At 39.2% G+C, this 22517-nt stretch overlaps 1 protein-coding gene across 8 annotated transcripts in view; it reads left to right on the top strand.

Annotated features, from left to right (window-relative positions):
• Positions 1-22517, top strand: part of LOC126355958 (DNA repair and recombination protein RAD54B-like) — a 385308-nt gene that overhangs the window by 186734 nt on the left and 176057 nt on the right. For all 8 annotated transcript variants that reach the window (XM_050006553.1, XM_050006550.1, XM_050006555.1 and 5 more), the window contains 2 exons: positions 16074-16220; positions 16307-16459. In XM_050006553.1, coding sequence (XP_049862510.1) covers positions 16074-16220; positions 16307-16459 — 300 coding nt within the window. The remainder of the gene's footprint in view (positions 1-16073; positions 16221-16306; positions 16460-22517) is intronic.

The raw sequence follows: 22517 nt of genomic DNA, 5'->3' as shown, positions 1-22517 counted from the left end.
GTGACGAGAGGGCAAACAGACAAAGTAGTAGTCTATTAAGAAATGGGAGACTGATGGCCCCCACACCACTGCTTTAACACTCCTGCGTCTGAGTATGAGGTGGAGATTGTAGCATTCCCTGAGGACCTAGATCTTGATGATGCCTCAGACGCAGTGGTACTGGACACCAGCACTCAACCAGTGCAACAGCTGACCCTGAGGCATAAACAACCTCCTTGGTCCCTTCATGCCTACCCAGACGATAGGGAATGTCATCCTCCAATGGAATTGCGACAGTTTTTTCTCCAACATGGCTGAATTATGACAACTCTTAAACATTACACCTGCTTTTTCCATTGTTCTTTAGGAAACCTGGTTTTGCTCACTGCGGACCCCCGAACTTCATGGCTATCGGTGGTACTACAAAAATCATACCGACTGTAACAAGATGTCAGCTGGATTCTGTATTTATGTCCTTACACCTGTATGTAGTGAATCTGTGCCCCTTCAAACGCCTTTAGAAGCTATGGGTGTCAGGGTGAGGACAACACAGGAAATGACCACCTGCAATGTCAACTTCCTCCAGATGGTGAAGTGCTACACTATATATTGGGTGTACTTATTTCCTAACTCCCCATCCTTTTCTACTTCTGAATGGTTTTAACACCCATAACCCTTTTTGGGGTCGAACCAAGATTACTGGCTGCGGTAAAGATGTCAAGGATCTGCTAACTCATCTCAACCATTGCCTCCTAAATACAGGTGCCTCCACTCATTTCAGTATCCACAGTTCGTGGTCTACTGGCTAGCGTTGCTGTCTCTGGATCACAGGATCCGTGGTTCTCTTACCGGCCGGGTTGGGGATTTTCTCTGCCTGGGGACTGGGTGTTTGTGTTGTCCTCATCATTTTATCATCATCATCATCATCATCATCATTATTTGTGATATGGCTAGATTGGAGTGCGTAAAACATTGGTGTGTGAAAAAATTGGGACTTTGTATGGGCACTGATGACTGTGCAGTTATGCCCCACAAATCAAACATCATCAGCATCAACTCATTTCAGTGTGGCACTTGGCATGTACTTGGCCATTGATCTCTCCATTTCCATTCCTGACCTCCTACCATCTATCCAATGGAGAACTCATGACGACTTGTGTGGTAGTGACCACTTTCTGCTCCTCTTGTCCCTTCTGCAGTGTCACTCACCAGGATGCTTGCACAGGGTGGCTGGGCCCTTAGCAAGACTGACTTTTGTGCTTTCATCTCTGTCACCACCATTGGAGTTCCATTGCATGGCAACATCGATGCGGTGACATAGAACATTACTACCACCATTTCTGCTGCAGCTGAATGGGCCATCCCTTGTTCGTCAGGTTGCCCCCAGCGGAAGACAGTGCCCTTGTGGTTGCCAGAAATCACAGATGCCATTCAAGACCATAGGTGGGCCCTCCAATGTCACAAGCGGCACCTGTCCCTGGAGCACCATATTGTCTTCAAATGACTCCTGGCCTGGGTCTGTCAACTCATCAAATGACAGAAGCAGAAATGTTGGGTACAATATGTCTGTACCTTCGGAACACAAACCTCTTCTTCCCAGGTTTGGACTAAGCTAAGGCACCTTTACAGACATCAGACTCCTGCAGGTATACCTGGGATTTCACACATGTGGTTATATACACTGACCCAGATGCAATCGCAGAGTGTCTTGCTAAGCGTATTGCTCACACCTCTACGTCTGAGGATTACCACCCCACCTTTCATCTCCTAAAACAGTCTGTGGAACAAGAATACCTATTTTTTGCTCCATACCACCCTAAGCCATATAACACTCTCTTCAGTGAGTGGGAATTTCTTGGTGCCCTTGCCGATTGTCTTGACACATCCCCTGGACCAAACTGCATCTATCCACAAGTAATTAAACATATGTCAGCAGTTTACCAGGGCCACATTGTTGCTGTCTTGCAATACTTCTGCAGTGATGGTGAATTCCTGTCACAATGGTGAGAAAGTATAGTCATTCCAGTGCTGGAACCTGGTAAGGACTGCCATGAAGTTTTTATTGCTCAATCTAAGGGTGGGAGTCCGGCCTTCTCTCCCAGGCCTTTACCCTCTCTGGTTTTTTTAACTCTTCCTCACTCTTTCTTTGCTGTTTGTTCGCCTTGATGTTCATCTGTTCTCTATTTGTGTTTCTTTAGCCTTGCATTTTTGGCTGGAGATTTTAGTGTGATGGAGAGTGGCTGGCTCATCCTTTTATATTCTTGTGATCAGCCAGCCCAGGCCATCTGCTATATTACTTTAATACCTTTCACTGATGTTTTTTCCTTTTTTGTGTATGTTTTCCCTTTTTTGTTTGCTGTTTTTGATTTCTCTTTAATTGTGGTTCCCAGTTAGTTTTATGCCTTTTTTTATTTTTTCCAATTCCTTTTGTGAAAGGTTTTAACCCAAGACCTGTTTGCATGAGGAAAAAGGGACTGATGATTCTGTAGTGTGGCCCCTTTACTCTCCAAACCAGACCAACCAACCAACTCAAAAAGCCATGGACCCAAGTTGTGAACAAGGCACTTTGAAAGTTGGTGGTGGCTCCATAATGGTATGGGCTGTGTTTATGTGGAATGGCCTGGGTTCTGTGGTCCAATTGAACCAACCATCGCATGGAAATGCTTATGTTCAGCTGCTTGTAGACCATTTCCAGCATCCTGTTCCCAAACTATAATGGAATTTTTATGGATGACTATGCACCATGTGACTGGGCCACAGTTGTTCATGATTGGTTTGAAGGGCACTATGGACAATTTGAGCAAATGATTTGGCCACCCAGATCACCCAACATGAATCCAGTCGAACATGTATGGTACAGGTCAGATCGCACACAAAATCCTGCACCAGCAACACTTTTGCAATCAGAGATGGCAGTAGAGGTAGAATGGCTCAATGTTTCTGCAGAGCACTTGCTTGTTGAGTCCACACTATATCGAGTTGCTGCATTAAGCTTGCAAAAGGAGATCGAACACAATGTTAGGAGGATATGTTAGGAGGTGTACCAAGCTTTCGTCTTTTGCGTGTACAGGGTGACTTTTTGATGTGTATGGAAAGTGAAATGACACACAGGTAATGCTGAAAGGAATCTCAAAATTTAGTACCATTTTCACCGAACTAATACATAGAGAACTATTGCTGCTTTTCTGTGGCTCACAAACAAAAGTCCAAAGAACTCTGGGTTCAAATGTAAAATAGCCTTATTATAAATATTGTGTGAAGCTGCTTGAAATGAAGCATTTTGGTAGCAAAATGGACAAAATGTTCCAGTTGTAAACCAAATGAAATAAGATCTTAAACTTTGGAAAAACCATACTTCCTCCAAGCTTAGCTGGAATATTACTTGACAGATGTCTTTGATTTGATTTGACATACTTTTCCTTGAGTATGTATTTTGTCAATGTAACCAGGAAGTGTAATAATTGCTCATTGTTTTGACTGTCCCCGTGGGACTGCCAGTTTCAGCCACACGTGGTTTCCAACGATCATTGCAATAAACAAAAACCTTTAATGTTAATTATTGACTAAATGGTTGGAAAAAAGGAATAGGAATTTTGATGTGTAAATTCGCCGTATCTGCTGCAGGTGATATTTCCATACGTCTCCAAAAGTCACCTTGTATAAAGTTTGCAGATTGGCAGCAATGCAAGCATGTTGTAAGGTGGGGGAGGTACACCCTTTCCATCACAAGGGATGGGAGTTCTTATGAGAAAGCTTAACATATAAAAATATTCTATAACGCCAACTTAGTTTTAGTTTTGTGTGTCTCTAGGCACATTGGTGACAGTTCCAATGACATTTCACCCCCTAGGGTTTGGGACAGAGTGCAAAACAGTAACATATTAGCATATTTATGTAGCATCAGAAGTAATTTCTATATAATATTAGGTGCACATATAACTTGCTATATGATAAAAAAATACTGTGACAGTAAGATACTCCTAGCACCCATATTATTGAGGGTACATTGTCAAAAAGATTTGTGCCAGGGTTGATACACCTGTACCGAGAGCCACAAGGGTAGTAGGGTGGACGGAGAGTGGAAAGGGGGGGACGCCGAATCTAACTTGAGTCTCAGCATGGCCAATCAGGTTAAACCTTGATCCCCATCTGGTTACCTTTGACTTGAGTTTTTACTTACTGACTTAATGCTTGCTGCTTCACCTGTGTGCATATACATTGCATGCATTCCACATATATTTAACATGCTTCACACACGTGTGTCTTGAAATTATCCCAGTGTAAAGAGTATTCCAGGAAGTTTTGGGGTTGCAGCTGTCTGACATCTACTTCTTACCACGATATTTTGGCTGACAACCATTCAGTCATCTTCAGGTGCGTGTTTTACGCTGAAGATTGCTATTGCATGTGAAATTCCTGTTTTCCTCTGAGAGGAAATCACAAATTGATTCACACAACTGAGTCGATACTCCATATGCATGCAGTATGATTAATAGTCACTTGTGAGGAATGGTTTCAAAGGCTTTCTGGAAATCTAAATAACATTCAAAACTATAATGTTTCTTTGCCTATCTCTTTTTACATCTGAACTGCAACTGCTCACATCGTTGCAGGCTAGATGGACCGCTGATTGGCCAATGCTGTCCAAATTTAGTGCAGCAGTAAAGCTGTTGTCCCACCCATCATCACTCAATCTATGTGAGTGAAACAGCATAAAACATATCCTTATGATCGTACTTGACTACTGATCACAACTTGGGTTCTGCTGGACGAGAAACAAAATCCAGTGAGATTCAAGCAAACACGGAAGAATCATGGCATAATGTTTACATCAGGTTTATTCTTATGATGAACAGAGTATATTCAAAGACACGTTGTGAGTCACCTGCACCCCTTCATACCTGATCTCTTCTCCAACAGCGATGTCATCTTTCAGCAGTAGAATTTTCTGGGTCTCAGAGCCAGAACCATGCTACAGTTGTATGAGGAGCATTATAGTGAACTCGCATTGATGTATTGGTGACCACATTTGTCTTTTGTAATTCCTATGGAATCCATCTGGATCGCTAGGGCACCATCACTGCGTTTGCATATCAGCTACCCAATATTTACACAAATTCCATGACCTGTCCATAGACATGTAATGCCACATACCTCCACCAATCTACCAACAAACTGTCGGATCCCTTATAGGCAGAATCAGTGATGTATTTTGTTCCAAGAGGGACAAACAAGCTATTAAGCAGTGGTCATAATGTCTTGGCTCATCAGTGTACATACATATGTACATTCTTGTATTGTAGGTAGTGCGTGGGTAGCTCATTTGGTAGAGCTGAAGTCAGGGTTCTAGGTTTGAGTCTCTGTCTGGCACACAGCTTTGTTGAAATTCATGGTCTAGGGGTAGCATCTTTGACTAGTATTCAAAAGTGTCCATAGTCCTGGGTTCTAACCCAACCACTTCTTACGCAGTGCCAGAATACAAATCCGAAGGTGTCATGTTCAATCCCCAGTGAAGCCCAGGAGTTGTATCTGTCAATTATCATTTCTTTCATCTCTGGCAATGTTTGTTGAAAGGAGAAATGCTGAGTTGCACAGTGGTTAGGAATCTGAAACTATCAGTATATAGTAAACTCATATAGGGGGTAGGTGTCAAAAACACCAAAGGAACGAACACCAAGTGGGAGCTTGTGAATACCTACAACTAAATGCAACAAAAGTTTCACATGCTAAACGGATAAGCACATTATTAACTTGTATTATTGTATGTTCCCTTATAATCTGTTGTCATGAATCACTGCTCCAGTATTTGTTCAAAACTTTACTCTCAGCAGTAGACATTTGCATTGTCTAACCTTAGTAACTGAACAAGAGGTATTAAAAATCATGAGTCACATCTGTGTAATTTGATGAACAGTTTAATAATTGGAGGATATACCCAGAAGTATTAAAGACCTCAAAGATAATCTGTCTTCAAGAATGGGGACAGCCATAATATAAACAATTATGGCTCAGTTCTCATTCTCCTAGCTATACAGGATGTAAACAGTATAAGCTGCCAAATTATACAGGTGGTTCACCTCGGTATGCTTGACAAAAAAGTCTAATGAAATATTGTTGTATAACATTCTTTGTTTTTGTATTCCTAATAAACAGATATTTGTAGGAATTATAGTAGACGCATTTCTGTTTCTATTATCAGTTGACAGTACATGACCATGTTTGTGTATTAACGATGTCACTGTGGCAGTCAGATAAAAGTAATGAACGAACCAGAGAAATGTAAACATTGGACATGTACAGTGATGTGGCATGGCGGTCAGGTGTTACCGAAACAAGCCATGTAAAAAGTCATTGAGTTGTCAAGAACGTGTAATTCGTTTTGTGTTAATGATGAAGTACAACCAGGTGTTTTCTCTTTTACAATATTACCACAACAAAAGTTGTGGCAATAAAGAAAAGATAGCATCAAATAAAATGTGTTTTTCTTGGTACAAAATCAATCAGTTACCATGTAATTTGTTGCGCGTTAATTACAATCATCTATTTCCTTTTTTGACAACAGTACCATAATGAAATTAAATTCAGATTGTTTCCATTTCGTACAACAATACTGTAACAAAAATTAAACCCACATTACTTTGTTTTCTTTACACCGATACTGTAATAAGTGTTCAAAATGCCCACCATTCGATTCCACACATGCTTCATTGTGGCAAACCCAGTTTCATCACATTCATTCACACACATGCACATTTGCCTTTATGGTATTGGAAACATCAAAAATCCTCTGTGTAAGTCTATCCACATTATTTACTTGCTGAGTGTAAAAAAGTTGCTTCATCTTGCCGCAGTATCAAAAATCCAGTGTATTTAAATCAGAACAGCATGCTGGCCATAAATTTGGAACCAAAATGTCCTGTCTATCATCCTGGAAAATATCTATTCAAAAGCCTTCATACCCTGTGATCAATGTGGGTGGAGCACCATCATGGAGGAACCACATGTTATGATGTATGACCAATGGAATATCTTCTAATAAAGCTGGTAGCCATGTTTCCTCTATAAATGTTTGGTAATTGTTGCCAGTCAATTGCGCAGGTAAAACTTAAGCCCCGATAATGTAATTATCAATTATACCTGCCCATATATTTATGCAAAAGGAACACTGATAATATGTTGCTATTGCTTGGTGCAGATTGTCTATGCTCCACATTTGCATGTTATGGAAATCATTTATTCTGTTGTGAGTGAAACACACTTTATCTATAACAAGTATTTTGTTTATAGAATTCTGCTGCACACTTTGTAACAAAAATCACTGTGAGCGTCCTTGCCACAAAGGAAATCTTGTTCTTCCAACACTTATACATGGTGAATGTGGTAAGGCCGCAGACACTCTTCTTTCCAAGTGTGATGAATGACAGAGTGTGATACACCCACTTGGTGGATAATGCTTCTAGTACTCTGATTAGGATCTTCGTGGATGTGGTCCAGAATTTTTTCCTCAGCTTCCAGTGTACTTTCTTCATGTTGAGGGCCTCTGCCTTCCACACGGGGCAATGAAGAGCCAGTTTCTATGCAAATTAAATACATACTGATAAGTTGTATTCTGTCATGATTTATGTAATAATAATAGAAAGCATATCAGAACAGGCAATATGTTTTGCATGCATAATAAATGTAGAAAGGTAAAGATCACTACTGTACTCCACCATGAATGAATTGCAGAATAATTGAGTAACAGTAGAGAATTATGATGATGCAAACCTTTGGCGAATGGCAGCAAATGTTGATCATGCAGAAAGTCTTCATTGTGGCAAGTGTTCCAGATAAATTCGTACAGCTGCATTCGCAATACCTTTTGCCTCGCCATAAATTAATGAATATCTCATGGTTGATTGGCAGTAAATCTCCTTTCCATCCTAACATTCAACAGAGTTGCAGTAACATTTACAAAGGTAACTCTTTGAGTGTTGACGATTGGCATATTACAATGACTCATACATGCAGGCCTTGGTTGCCTATATGTTTGCAACTGATGCTAACAATGTTAGTAAGCGCAGCTGTAAAGAACATCAAATGATTGCTTAAATGAGTGCACCTGTGTTGGGGCACAGCAGGCACCCTGTAGTGTTTTGATCCTGTTTAATGAATTCTACCAGTCTAATGTACATAATGTTTACACAGGTCATACCTAATCCTGGTGCAGTCTTTGGTGTCTACTTGTTCAAAAATGTTGCCTGAGATGAACCCTCTTTTTTTTGCTGGGACAACCATAGGAAATGGACAAACTACATGTTTTAAATGAATTACTTGTATTGTACTAACAGGGATTTTTTTGGTAGCTTGTACCTTTTACATCCTGTATATAAGATAATTCAAAATGTCATCTACACTCCAATAACAGTTTTTTTCAACAAAATAAAAGCACTGACCAGTCACCAGTATGTATTTAGTAAAAGTGGCATTGTTAACAGTGCACTTTTAGGTTTTACTGACCACATTATTAGATTTTTCAGTCAAAAGGAACTTCCTTTTGGACTTCTCATTGGCCAAAGTAAAGCTTTTGATCTTGTTAATTGCACACTGTCGCTTAAGAATTAAAACTCGGGTGGCATCAGAGATATAACAAATCAGTGGCTTCAATGATATCTCACCATCTGAAACTAAATAGTAGGAATCAGAACCCGGGAATTCAGAGAAATTGACTCTGAAAAGCCCCAGTAAGCTTCAGTGTCCCAGAAGGCTCAGCATTCTTTTCTACTTTATATCAGTGGCCTCCCATTAAGCCTTGTAAATACTTATTTTGTTTCACTTGCAGACAACACAGATTTGTTCTCTCAGTCTAACTCAACTGCTCAACTGAGATACAAAATCAAATGACTCATCCAAATGGGTTCTATGCAGAGAGCAAAAGAAGGAATTGCTGCTAAGTACAAGCAGGGAAGTTCGTATGCTCTTCCATCCATCCTGCCTATGTGGAACTCGTAAAAATTGATGGCAATGAAATTGAATAAATAACAGAGGGGTAATTACATGTCAAATGATATTTTTAGAGATTTTTCCCACTCGACTGTCTCACATTATTGTATTGCCCTTTACTTATGATATTCCAACTCACAAAGTATTAAAATTGTTGAGCTAGAATTTTGTGTATCTTTCCTTGATAATTTAGCAAATTTGCAATCAGAGATGGTCACATAGGATCCTCTAGACCACCTAAGCTGGAATGAACAAAAGATAAGATTTTTCGGAGTGCATGTTGATAGCACACTGCAAAGAGAACTGAGCAGTCTTTATTATGATTTCAGAATCCTTAGAGAATCATGTGATATAAACTTTATGCAAACTTGTACTATGGATTTGCACATTCAGTGATTGCACATGGTATTGTTTTCTGGGGGCTATTCACAAGAATAGTTTTCTAATGCAAAAGAGGCTTATAATAATAATAATAATAATAATAATAATAATAATAGTCAACTGTCAAACTTATATTGAAAGAACTAAATATATTTCCAGTGCCTTGTATTTATATTCTAGAAACACTATTTTATCAAAAAGTTATTAAAATATGATAGAGTGAGAAATATGAGCACCCTACTCTTCAGATGACCCCCATCCATTAAAAACAAGTAAAAAGTTTTAAGCAATAATGCAAAGTAATTACTAATAAAACTCACATTTCATCATGTTGATGAGTAACTAAAGGCAAACTTGTAACAATATTATGACAAGGACAGATGGTACTCACCATATAGTGGAGACACTGAGTCACAGATAGGCACAAAGATGACTGTCACACAATAAGCTTTCGACCAACAAGGCCTTTGTCAAAAATACACACACACACACACACACACACACACACACACACACACACACACACACACACACACACACACACACAGGTAAACGAGACACACACACACACAAGACCACGGGGTCTGGTAGCTGAAGCTTAGCTATGAACAGTAGTGCATGATGGGAGAGGCAACTGGGTGGGGGTAAGGAAGAGGCTGGGGTGGAGTGGTAAGGGTGGGGGATGGTAAAGTGCTGCTGCAGGAATATGCAGGGAAGAGATAGAGAGATTGTAACGCAGCAGCTAGGTACATTCGGGAGATTATACGGAGAGCTCTGCTGTGAAGGAGGGGGGGTTGGGTGGGGGGGGGGGGTAGCAGAAAAGGACTGTCTAACAAAGGTTGAGACCAGTAGGGGTACAGGAACATAGGATCTATTGCAGGGAGAGTTCCCACCTGCACGATTCAGAAAAGCTAGTGTTGGTGGGAAGGATCCAGATGGCACAGGCTGCGAAGCAGTCATTGAAATTTAGTACATCATGTTGGACAGCGTGCTCAGCAACAGGGTGATCCAGTTGTTTTTTGGCCACAGTTTGTCGGAGGCTATTCGTGCAGACTGCAGTGATGAGTGGTCCCTCTCAGAACGCATCGAGGGCTCTCCTGTGCCTCATCTTTCCAGTCACCCACCACATTCTGAAGCCCCACCGTCCAGTCACATAGGAGCATTCCACTCGTGACTCAGTCCACCCAGGACTGGAGCATCTGAATGACAGTCCCTGCCATGGTTTCGACTTCCTCTTGTCATGCCCTGTTCACTTCCTCTTGTCATGGCCTGAAATGGGGAGTGTCCTACCCACTAACCATCCCCTACACCACACAATGGCGTTCTGCCACTCACCGAACTTACATATCTTCATCCATCCCTACACCAACCATGCTTCCAACCCCGTGCCTCATGGCTCATATCTCTGCAATAGATCTAGATCCAAGACCTGTCCCATACGTCCTCCCACCACCAACTACTCCATTCTGGCCACAAACATCATCTATCCCATCAAAAGCAGTCCTGTGAAACCAGTCATGTGATCAACAAGCTAAGCTGCAACCACTGTGCTGCATTCTACATCAGCATGACAACCAACAAGCTGTCTGTCTGCAAGAGTGGTCACCAACAAACTGTGGTCAAAAATCAACTGTATCACCCTGTTGATGAGCATGCCGCCCAACACGAAGTTCTTAATTTCAATGACTGCTTCACAGCCTGTGCCATCTGGATCCTTCCCACCTAACCCCAGCTTTTTTTAATTGCACAGGTGAGAACTCTCCGTGCAATATAACCTATGTTCCCAAAACTTCCTGACCTCTACCTTCGTTAGACATTGTCACTGCCCATTTAGCCCCTTCCGTGTTCCCATTTCAGCACTACGCAGCCCTCCATTCCACAAATGCACCCAGGCTTTTAACTTCTCCCCCTCTCCATCCCTCCGCCCTCCGTCTAATCCCCCGACTGTACTGCCCTACCCTCTCTCCATCTCGCCCCTGCACACTCCCGCAGCAGCAATTTACTGTCCCCCACTCTTATCCTACTATCCCTCCCTCTCTCCATCCCAGCCTCTTCCTTACTCCGTTCGCAGCTCGTGGTCTTGCATTCGTGTCCTCACTTCCCAAGCGCGGGATTCAGGTTCATTTTGCGGCGGAGTCAGGGATTTTCACCTGCCTCGAGATGACTGGGTGTTTGTGTTGTCCTCATCATTTCGTCATCATTAATGAAAGTGGCGAGATTAGACTGAACAAAGGTTGGGAATTTGTATGGGAGCTGATAACCATGCAGTTGAGTGCCCCACAAACCACTCATCATCATCATCATCATCATCATCATCATCATCATCTTCCTTACCCCCACCCAGTTGCCTCTCCCATCATGCACTGCTGTTCATAGTCAGGCTTCAACTGTGAGAGACTATGGTAATGTGTGTGTGAGTTGCATTTACGTGAGTGTGTCTATGTGTGTGTGTGTGTGTGTGTGTTTGTGTGTGTGTGTGTGTGTGTGTGTGTGTGTGTGTGTGTGTGTGTGTGTGTTAACTGTTGTTATCTATTTTTGAGAAAGATCTTGTTGTCCGAAAGCTTGTTGTGTGACAGTCTTTTTGTTGCCCCTATCTGCGATTCAGCTTCTCCGCTATTTGGTGAGTAGCAACTATCCTTTTCATAATATTGTTACATTCCACCCTGGTTTTTCCATTGTTTAAAGACAAACTTGCATTGGCAATATGGCCCCATTTTCTCCCTCACTAAGTACAGTAGGAAAAATTGAAACTGGCATGTATCTCATTTTTGTCATGAAATTATTTACTTATTTAAATGATATGTAATGATTATTCCATTCCATCATGTTTTTGCATTGTTTTTGAATCTCATTGCCTTCTTGTTTGACCAAGGTAATGTTTCGTATCTCTTGAGCCTGAGAAATTTCAAGTTCCTGCTGAATTATCTTTTTTTCCCCTATTGTAGTTATTTCTAATTTTATTTTTCTAGTATATAAGGATTTAAATTATTTTCTTTTGTTCTCTAGTGACTACAAAATGTCTAATCAAAAGTTTATTGCTTCATAATGAAGTGAGTTCAGATACTACTGTAAATAGTTGATTTCATATAATACACTTGTAGTTATTATTTATTCTTACCACTATGTTTTGTTTATCCCAGGAGCAGATCTTAAAACCATATTCATAGATTTACAAAACAGGATATTTGGAAATCAGAGAATTTGGTTTAGTGTTTGATTTAATTCATAAGAAAAATTTGTGATGGAAATTACTTGAAATAAACATATAATTTATTTTTGTAATAGTTACTTTTTATATGCATAAATATATTCTCATTGTTGTATTACTTGCGCATTTGAAAAAAAAGTGTGTTGTGACAAGAATTGGATCTCAAATACAGCCACTGCCTCTCTTTATGAAGCTGTTACTGGTCTTAATTTAAATTGTTTGCTTATCATGTTGTGCCAGTGACCACTCGGCCTGCACATCACACTAGTCTTTAAAAAATTGAAGATACGAGGTTCATTCAAACTGTGTTCAGCATTATGTTTCAGTCTAAAGAGAATATATCTGGTATTCTGAAACAACACAGTACTGTTTTTATAACCTTTATCCACAAGCCTTAGGCTACAAATGTTCATTGACACTCATTGAAACTTCATACATTTTTTTTTGACCTCACCTGTTTGAAAACTTGAGACTTTTATATTACTTCAGCTTGTCAGGTAATATCATGAGATCATGGTGCCAACTGATTGTAAGGATCTCTCTCTCTCTCTCTCTCTCTCTCTCTCTCTCTCTCTCTCTCTCTATCTCCCCCCCTCTCTCTCCCCATCTCCCCCCTCTCCCCCGCTCCCTCCCTCCCTCCCTCCCTCTCCCCCCCGCTCCCTCCCTCCCTCCCTCTCTCTTTCTCTCCCCCTCCCCTTCCCCCCTTCTCTCTCTCTCTCTCTCTCTCTCTCTCTCTCTCTCTCTCTCTCTCTCTCTCTCTCTCTCTCTCTCACACACACACACACACACACACACACACAAACCAATCACTTTATTTACGTGACTATAATACAAGGATTTTTTCTTAAATTCATTAAGAAAGTGAAAATAACTGCCAATATCCATGCTGAACCAGTGGATCCTTACTCTGTTGTGAAAAGATTTGCATACCCCATCTGTCTGCATCTGTAATAATAATAATAATAATAATAATAATAATTATTATTATTATTATTACTACTACTACTACTACTACTACAACTACACATATATTTATCATTATTATTATTATTATCATTACTACTGCTACTACTACTACTACTACTACTACTACTACTACATGATCTGTTACTAGTACTACTACTACTATTACTACTACTACTACTATTACTACTACTACTACTACTACTTGATCTGTTACTAGTACTACTACTACTATTACTACTACTAGTAGTAGTAGTAGTAGTAGTAGTAGTACTATTGTTAGGGATAGTGACACGACAGATGACTGACTTATATAGTAATCAATAAAGGAAGTGAAAATAATAATTAACTTAAACCATTTCTTTTTGTTTATTTTATTTCTCCTCGTATTATCAGAAGTAGACAACTAATAAAAGGGATAAGTTGATAGTAGATATAATGATAACTTTTTTAGACAGATACTTTATATTGATTAGTCAGAATAAATTAGAATAAAAATTCTGAAGAAACCTCTTAAAAAAGGAGATAATTTTCTATCAAGGTTATAGTACTTGTAGTAGTAGTAGTAGCAGCAGCAGATGCAGCAGCAGCAACAGCAGCAGTTTTATTCATCTGTAGATTACTTTTACAAGGGTATTAGACATGTCTTATTATTATAATTGAAGAACAACATAAATAATGTAATTTTTATACACACACATATAGGGAAACCATGAGAAACCAAATCTATATGGCTAGCTGAAGAATGAAGCCATCTCCCTTCTGAAAGCAAGGCCAACTGTTCAAAACAGCACTACCTTATCCAGTTTATTCATAGTGTTCAATACTGTTTACAAAGAAGCTAACTAATAATGTATTAGGCTAGGGCTACACTGTTCATCCATTTTTCACTACTAGTCCCAGCACAGGGAATGGAATGATCACATTGGTTCAGTTGTGGGTAAAGAAGGTGGTAGCCTTTGGCTTATCGGTAGAATACTGGGGAAGTGCAATCAGTCTGCAAAAGAGATTACAAACCAATCACTCATATTGCTGGTTCTAGAATATTGCTCAAGTGTGTGGGACCCATACCAGATTGGACTAACGGGGGATAATTAATGTATGCAGTGAAGGGCAGCATGAGTGGCCACAGATTTGTTTAATGTGTGGGAGAATTTCACAGAGATACTAAGGGAACTCAACTGGAAGTCCCGTGAAGACAGACATAAATAAACTGTCCCAAGAAAGTCTATCAATGAAGTTTCAGTAACCAGCTTTAAATGATTACTCTAGGGATATACAACAATCCCCTACTTATCACTTAGATAGGGATTGTGAGAATAAGACTAGAATAATTACTGGAAGCATAGAGGCAGTCAGACAACAATTCTTCTTGTGCTTCGTATGTGAATGGAACAAGAAGAAACCCTAATAATTGCTACAAAGGGACACACCCTCCATGATGCACCGTACACTGGTTTGCAGAGTGTAGAGGTAGATGTAGAGGTAGACACACTGCATACACTATATACGCATTGTTTCATAATGTAACACTACACACATTATCAGCTTGATATCAGGACCACGACCGCAATGTCTGGTTTTCATTTTCTACTGTGAACAACTGAATAAGTATCCCCTTGTGACAAGTAATGTGGAGCTCAGAAATAGGATAAGGTGTTACTATTACACACTGAATAGCTTTGGATGTAAGTTTTTCCAGAAAAGGAGATAAGAAAGAAAAAAATGTAGCATGAAAGTTTTATGTGAAATGATGTATATTTTACTGTATTTATTATTATTTATATGTGTTACTTTATTTTACCAAACCACTGCTTTGTGCTTTCTTAGTAAGCCTTCAATCCATCTTACATTCAGGTGGATATGGTAATTTAAAAAAAAATGGAAACTACTGCCTCATTATTGTTGGTACTATACTTACACTCAGTCAAGATAAATGTTTATCAGTCAGGGTATCTTTGTACCACTTTTGCTACAAATTGACACCTACTAGCATTACTTTGTACTAAAAGTAACTGTTAGATTGCTACGGATGTCAGCTGTTGAAATAAATATGTTACAATCGTGAAGCCTACCAAATTCTCAATAAGAATAAGGACAAAATTCCTGTACTAAGTATACAGACTTTAGTCTCATGCTAGTCGCTATGTATTTATTCTCTGCTTGTGTTACCAATGCATAAATATGACCCCACAATCATTTATTATACATATATCCATGCAAACAAAAGCATTATGCTTCCCTAGCATTTAAAGTTCTTCTGAAATTCAGGGAATTGTTTATATGAACATGAACTTAAAAGACAAGAAGGAAAGAAAAAATAGCATACCTAAATTAGACGAAAAAAGATATAAGAAAAAAAAGAACAGATAAATCTGGAAAAAAGAGAGGATCTGGCAACCCAAGTTTTTAAATAAGATTTGTAAAGTAACTTAAACAGTATGAACGATAGCAATTTTTTAATTCTGCTAACAGTGACTACATGGCTCATCATTTATACTACAAACTACTTTAAGATCTTTAATTGGTGTTAATCAGTGACTTTAAAAACATGTTTCAGATCAGTATGTACAGAGCAGTGATTGATTACTGGGACTCGCGGAAAGAAAACTTAATTTCTCTGGAATCAGTTCCGCACCTCAATATTATTACTTTACTTAAGAAAATTTGCAATCATCCTGTGCTTATTAAGTCTAGTGTCATAGAGGTGAGGCTTGTACCTTGTTCTGTGATGTTGTGACACACTTGTTTATATGACAATGATGGCACTTATTTTATTTTAATTTATTCTAGGAAGAACTTGAAATGAAACTGATGCATATGTTGTCATCTGAAATTCTTGAAACATGTCCAAGAAACTCTGGAAAGCTTATTATTGTCTTACGTCTTCTTCAATATTTGAGGCAAACTAAGGAGCGTGTGGTGTTTGTGTCATACTATACACAGGTATATTTAATTTCCTCATAACATAATTGTTACCTTCTACCATTGTTGAACAATCAGGTGTTTCATGAGTATGTAAATAAGAGAATGAGAAATAGCACAATATGTACATTTTGTTGTATCGGTAAGTTACAGTAGATAAGTAAACTAAAGGAGTCTTGACCATAAGTTTGATGTGAACACACTGTTGCCTTACTAGAGGTTGTATTGGAGGTATTGTGTTCCATATTATTCCTATTAGAAGAAAGCAAGTTATGTGACATCTAGTTGACATAGAATCCAAACTGAATTTTTTACCTACTCAAAGCGTTTTCAAATGTGAAACTCTTGTTAACTATGGAATAAAAACCTAGGAACAATAATGGACTGAAGCATTCATCCCCCTATGGGTGGGTCTCTCTTAACCTGAGGTCTGAGTGACCTGTCCTTTTTGACCTTCCCCAACCTATCCCTCTCTCCTCCCTTATGAAGGAATTATTAGTTTGAAAAGCTAGGTGTTTTTATGTCTTTCTGTAGACATTACTGCATTTTTCATCTCCTAAAAGTATGAACTGGTCAGCAAGTTCATCTCATGAATTTGTAAGTTTTCTTGTTTGAGTTTTCCTCTAATTTATGTTATTATGTTGAATTATTGTACTATAGATTTCATCATGACCAGGTGAATATTTAGTATCAAGAGGGTAGATTATTCTGAAAACTTGTTTTGGATACATAGGATGAATTTGAATTTCATCAGATGTGCTTTGGTAGGCTTTTCTTTGTCTTTGTAGGCTATCTAGTACTCAAACCAAAATTGTCTGCTACTGACAGTAAAAAACTGTTAAATGTGCCTGCAATTTTGGTGCTTTCTTTGATCAGTTCATTATCTACCTTCAAATAAATTCCTTCTCTTACCTGATTTGCTTTTGCAGTCTCATTTTTACTATGTTTCAGATAATTTGTATCATGTTGCTAAAGTAGCTTATTTTTCTTGGAAGTATGACACAATTTTTTCATATTGTGTACATTTTAATTTGATATTGGTTGTGTTTGCAATTTTCAGACATCATTCACACAGATTACGCTGAACGCTTTTACAACCTTGTTTACATTTGGCAGTCCAATTCTTTGTGGTGGAAATTGGAGGAGGAAAATCGTCATACATATTTATGAACCTAGAATGAATTTTGTGTGGCGTCAAACCTTGTTTTGCAGGAAGTCACTGCACAGTACTAGATTCTAAGCATTCACACACTGTACAACGTTATACTGCTGCCTAAATTCAACTACTGAGCATAATACCATGAAATTTCATCCGAGGATGTTGAAAGTTGTACCAAACACCGTGATGGGGAGGGTGGGGGTCAGGGGGCAGTGTGACTGCCCTTGGAGGATTTCTGCCGGGTTACTACCTCCTATCAGTGCTGTCTGGTATGTCTTGAGAATCAATGTGAAGATGGCACTGAAAGTTAAAATCTTGCATGACCTTGGACAATGCTATTGTGAAAGTTTTTACCAGCCTTTAAGACTGATACTCAATTGGGTATTAATTGGAACCAGTGTCATGTGGTCATGCCATTTGGATACAATACATTTTGAAAACCGATGAATATTACCTGTGCCAAATTGCAAATTGTTGGTTATGATTGTGCATGGGAGGTCTTCAGGTGCAACATTTTTTATTAGGGCCTCAACTAACATTTCATTAACAAAATGATTTCTGTTATTTGTATCTATAATTGAAGTTTCATGATATTAGGGATAAACCCATTAAATGAATATGAATGTGCTCCAACATTTTGTGTGCCACAGTGCAAATGACTGAGGAGATTTCACCTGCCAAGTTATATATCATGGACATGCTTTTACCAGGTGTTAGACTTCAGTGTTGATATTTAATCAGTATGCACTATGCCTAACAAGGGCATTCATTTATGTTAGCCACTAGTGGCTGTGATAGAGCAGCACCAAGACCTGTTTACACAGGCATTGAGAGATGACAGCATGATGGTGCCTGTTATGTGTTTTTAGTAATGAAATACCAGTGACCAGTGCTAGTCTGTGCTGGAGGGTGATATAATTTTGTGAGACGTCATTGACCATAGTGGTTAAGTGCTCAGACTACCTGCAGTTGAATTAATCAGTTCTCCAGCTTAAGAGTGATACTCTAGTCGAGTATGTGCCACAGTGTCACATGTAATAAGAAAATCATTTAGGGTTTGCATGACCTTTCTGTCCTACTGGAAACATATTATTAAGTGTTGAATTGGGATTGGGCCCAATAGCAAGTTGAGAGAGAAAATCAACATTTCCCTGTTGGTATAATCATTTAAGATAGATCTCACAATTGCATTAATGAGCCAAAACATTATAACCACTGCCCAATGCGAGATTGATTACTGCCACGTGGCATTATATGGTAATGAAAGAATGTAAATGGAGACAAATAGGGAATCATTCTGTCAACAATGCGGGCCGCAAATGGGGAAATACACTGACATAGCTGACTTTGATAGATAGCGTATTTCTATGGCCTGGTGCTCGGAAATGAGCTTCATGGTGATGACAAAACTGGTCAGCTAGTACTGTGCTACTGTCATGAAAATATACAGAAAATGGTTCAGGAACAGTGGAACAGGTGACAAAGTCTTGGATGTCCATGCCTCATCACAGTACATGGAGATAGAACTCTTGCCCTCTCTGTAAAACAGGATAGGCAGCTATACGTGCAGATCTGATGACAGTGTACAGTGCTGGTGCTGGCACAAATATTTTAGACCACACCGTTCAACACACATTGTTCCACATGGGGCTCTGCAGCAGGTGACACCTACATTTTCTCATGTTGACCCAATGACATCATTCATTACGATTGCAGTTGGCAATGGTCATTGAGATTGCATTGTGTATCAATGGAAAGGTGTGCCTGATGGGAGGGATATGTTTTTTGTTCACCAAGTCAATGACAGTGTCCAGATCTGTCATCATTCAGGTGAATGGCTGCTCGAAAAATGCCCTTTGCCACGGATGCAGACTGATGGGGACAGTATTATGCTATTGGAGACATTCAGTTGGGCTTCCATGTGACCTGAGGTGATAATCAAAGGCACCAAGACAGCTTTGGTCTACATGGATGTACTGTGGGCCACCTGCATTTCTTAATGTGTGAAGTCATCCCTGATGGTGGTGGCGCTTCGACAAGGATAAGTGTCTTTGTCACAAGTCCAGAATTGTTTTACATTGGTTTGAAGAGCACAATAGTGAATGTGCAGTGATGTAATGCCAATACATTCACCTGATCTTAATCTGGTGGAACACATTTGGAATTCTATCAGGCACCAGCTCTATGACTACCAACCAATGACCTGTAATTTTTTGGAATTTGGTGATCAGTGCATAGACATCTGGAGCCACATATCTTTGGAAACTTATCAAGGGCTTGTCAAACCTGTATCCTGAACCTGTATCCTGCAAAATAACCTTTTTGTTGCATTCCAGAGGTGGGTAAACACACTATTAAGGAGATGATCATAATGTTTTCGTTCCTCAGTGTACATATTCAGCAATGTTAATTGACTACTGCTGGGTGCCCAAGAGCTACATGAGTTAAAACAAAGAAATACAAAATAAATAAAATCCAACAGAATGTAATAACTAAGTAATGAACTCACTTTAAGAAAATACTTCTCAATTTGTGGAAAAAGTACCTGCCAAATAACAAAGGAAATAAATAAAGGTATAACTTGGTTGCTGTTGCTGTGAAATGATGCCCTAAGTGTTGTGCTCACTTATAGGGCAAAGTTATTTACAAATTATCAAAATAGTGATCCTTGTATTCTGCTTGAAACAGAAATCCTTCCCCAAAATTTCTGATAAGCAGTGTGATACAGTTTGAAATACTTTTGCACAGTGGTGATAAGATCAGTCATAGCAAAATTTTATTTGCACTCACAAAAATTCTAATTGCATTTTGTGTGGAGAATGTTAAAGTAGGATTATAGCTCAGTGACAGGTTTCCTCTTTGTCTTTGTCAGATCTGCAAGAGTTCGATGCAGGTGATGTATCACATAAGAATGTTATTATTATTATTGTTGTTGTTGTTGTTGTTGTTGTTGTTGTCGTCGTCGTCGTCTTCAGTCCAGAGACTGGTTTGATGCAGCCCTCCATGCTCCTCTATCATGTGCAAGCATTTTCATCTCCCAGTACCAACTGCAACCTACGTCCTTCTGAATCTGCTTAGTGTCTTGATCTCTTGGTCTTCCTCTATGATTTTTACCCTCCACACTGCCCTCCAGTACTAAATTTGTGATCCCTTGATGTCTCAGAACATGTGCTACCAACTGATCCCTTCTTCCAGTCAAGTTCTGCCACAAATTCCTTTCTCCCCAATTCTATTCAGTACATCCTCATTAGTTAAGTGATCTACCCATCTAATCTTCAGCATTCTTCTGTAGTGCCACATTTTGAAAGCATCTATTCTCTTCTTGTCTAAACTATTTATCGTCCATGTTTCACTTCCATACATGGCTACACTCCATACAAAGACTTTCAGAAGAAAAAAACTTCATGACTCTTAAATCTATACTCAATGTCAAAAAAATTTCTCTTGTTCAGAAACACTTTCCCCGCCATAGCCATTCTACATATTATATCCAATCTACTTTGACCATCATCAGTTATTTTGTTTCCCAAATACCAAAATTCATCTACTACTTTAAGTGTCTCATTTGCTAATGTAATTCCCTCAGCATCACCTGATTTAATTCAACTACATCCCATTATCCTCGTTTTGCTTTTGTTGTTGTTCATCTTGTATGGCTTCTTTCAAGACACTGTCAATTTGGTTCAACTGCTCTTCCAGGTCCTTCGCTGTCTCTGACAGAATTACAATGTCATTGGCAAATCTCAAAGTTTTTATTTCTTCTCCATGGATGTTAATTCCTGCTCCAAATTTTTCTTTTGTTGCCTTTACTGCTTGCTCAATATACAGATTGAATAACATTGGGGATAGGCTACAAACCTGTCTCACTCTCTTCCCAACCACTGCTTCCCTTTCATGCCCTTTGATTCTTATAACTGCGATCTGGTTTCTGTACAAATTGTCAACAGCTTTTTGGTGCCTGTATTTGACCCCTGCCATCTTCAAAATTTGAAAGCGAGGATTCCAGTGAACATTGTCAAAAGCTTTCTCTAAATCTACAAATGCTAGAGACATAGGTTTGCCTTTCCTTAATCCATCTTCTAATATAAGTCATAGGGTCAGTATTGCCTCACATGTTCCAACATTTCTACGGAATCCAAACTAATCTTCCCTGCAGTCAGCTTCTACCAGATTTCCATTCATCTGCAAAGAATTCGTGTTAGTATTTTGCAGCTGTGGCCTATTAAACTCATAGTTTGGTAATTTTCACACCTGTCTACACCTGTTTTCTTTCGGATTGGAATTATTATATTCTTCTTGAAGTTTGATGGTATTTTGCCTGTCTCATACATCTTGCTCACCAGATGGTAGAGTTTTGCCCAAGGCTATCAGTAGTTCTAATGGAGTGTTGTCTACTCCCGAGGCCTTGTTTCGATTTAGGTCCTTCAGTGCTCTGTCAAATTGTTCATGCAGTATCATACCTCCTATTTCCTCTTCATCTACGCCCTCTTCCATTTCCATAATATTGCCATCAAGTACATCGCCCTTGTACAGACCCTCTATGTACTCCTTCCACCTTTCTGTTTTCCCTTCCTTGCTTAGAACTGGTATTCTGTCTGATCTCTTGATATTCATGCAAGTGGATCTCTTTTCTCTAAAGGTCTCTTTAATTTTCCTCTAGACTGTACCTGTCTTACCCCTAGTGATATATGCCTATACATCCTTAAATGTTTCCTCTAGCTATCTCTGCTTAGCCATGTTGCACTTCCTGTTGCTCTCATTTTTTTGAGATGTTTGTATTCATTTTTGACTGCTTCATTTATTACATTCTTATATTTTCTCTTTTCATTAATTAAATTCAATACCTCTTCTGTTACCCAAGGATTTCTACTAGACCTCGTCATTTTACCTACTTGATCCTCTGCTGCTTCACTATTTCAT

The sequence above is a fragment of the Schistocerca gregaria genome, chromosome 3 (genome assembly GCF_023897955.1).
Source record: "Schistocerca gregaria isolate iqSchGreg1 chromosome 3, iqSchGreg1.2, whole genome shotgun sequence".
Taxonomy (NCBI): Eukaryota; Metazoa; Arthropoda; class Insecta; order Orthoptera; family Acrididae; genus Schistocerca; species Schistocerca gregaria.
The sequence above is the reverse complement of the archived record's forward strand: the minus strand, read 5'-3'. Positions and strand labels throughout refer to the sequence as shown.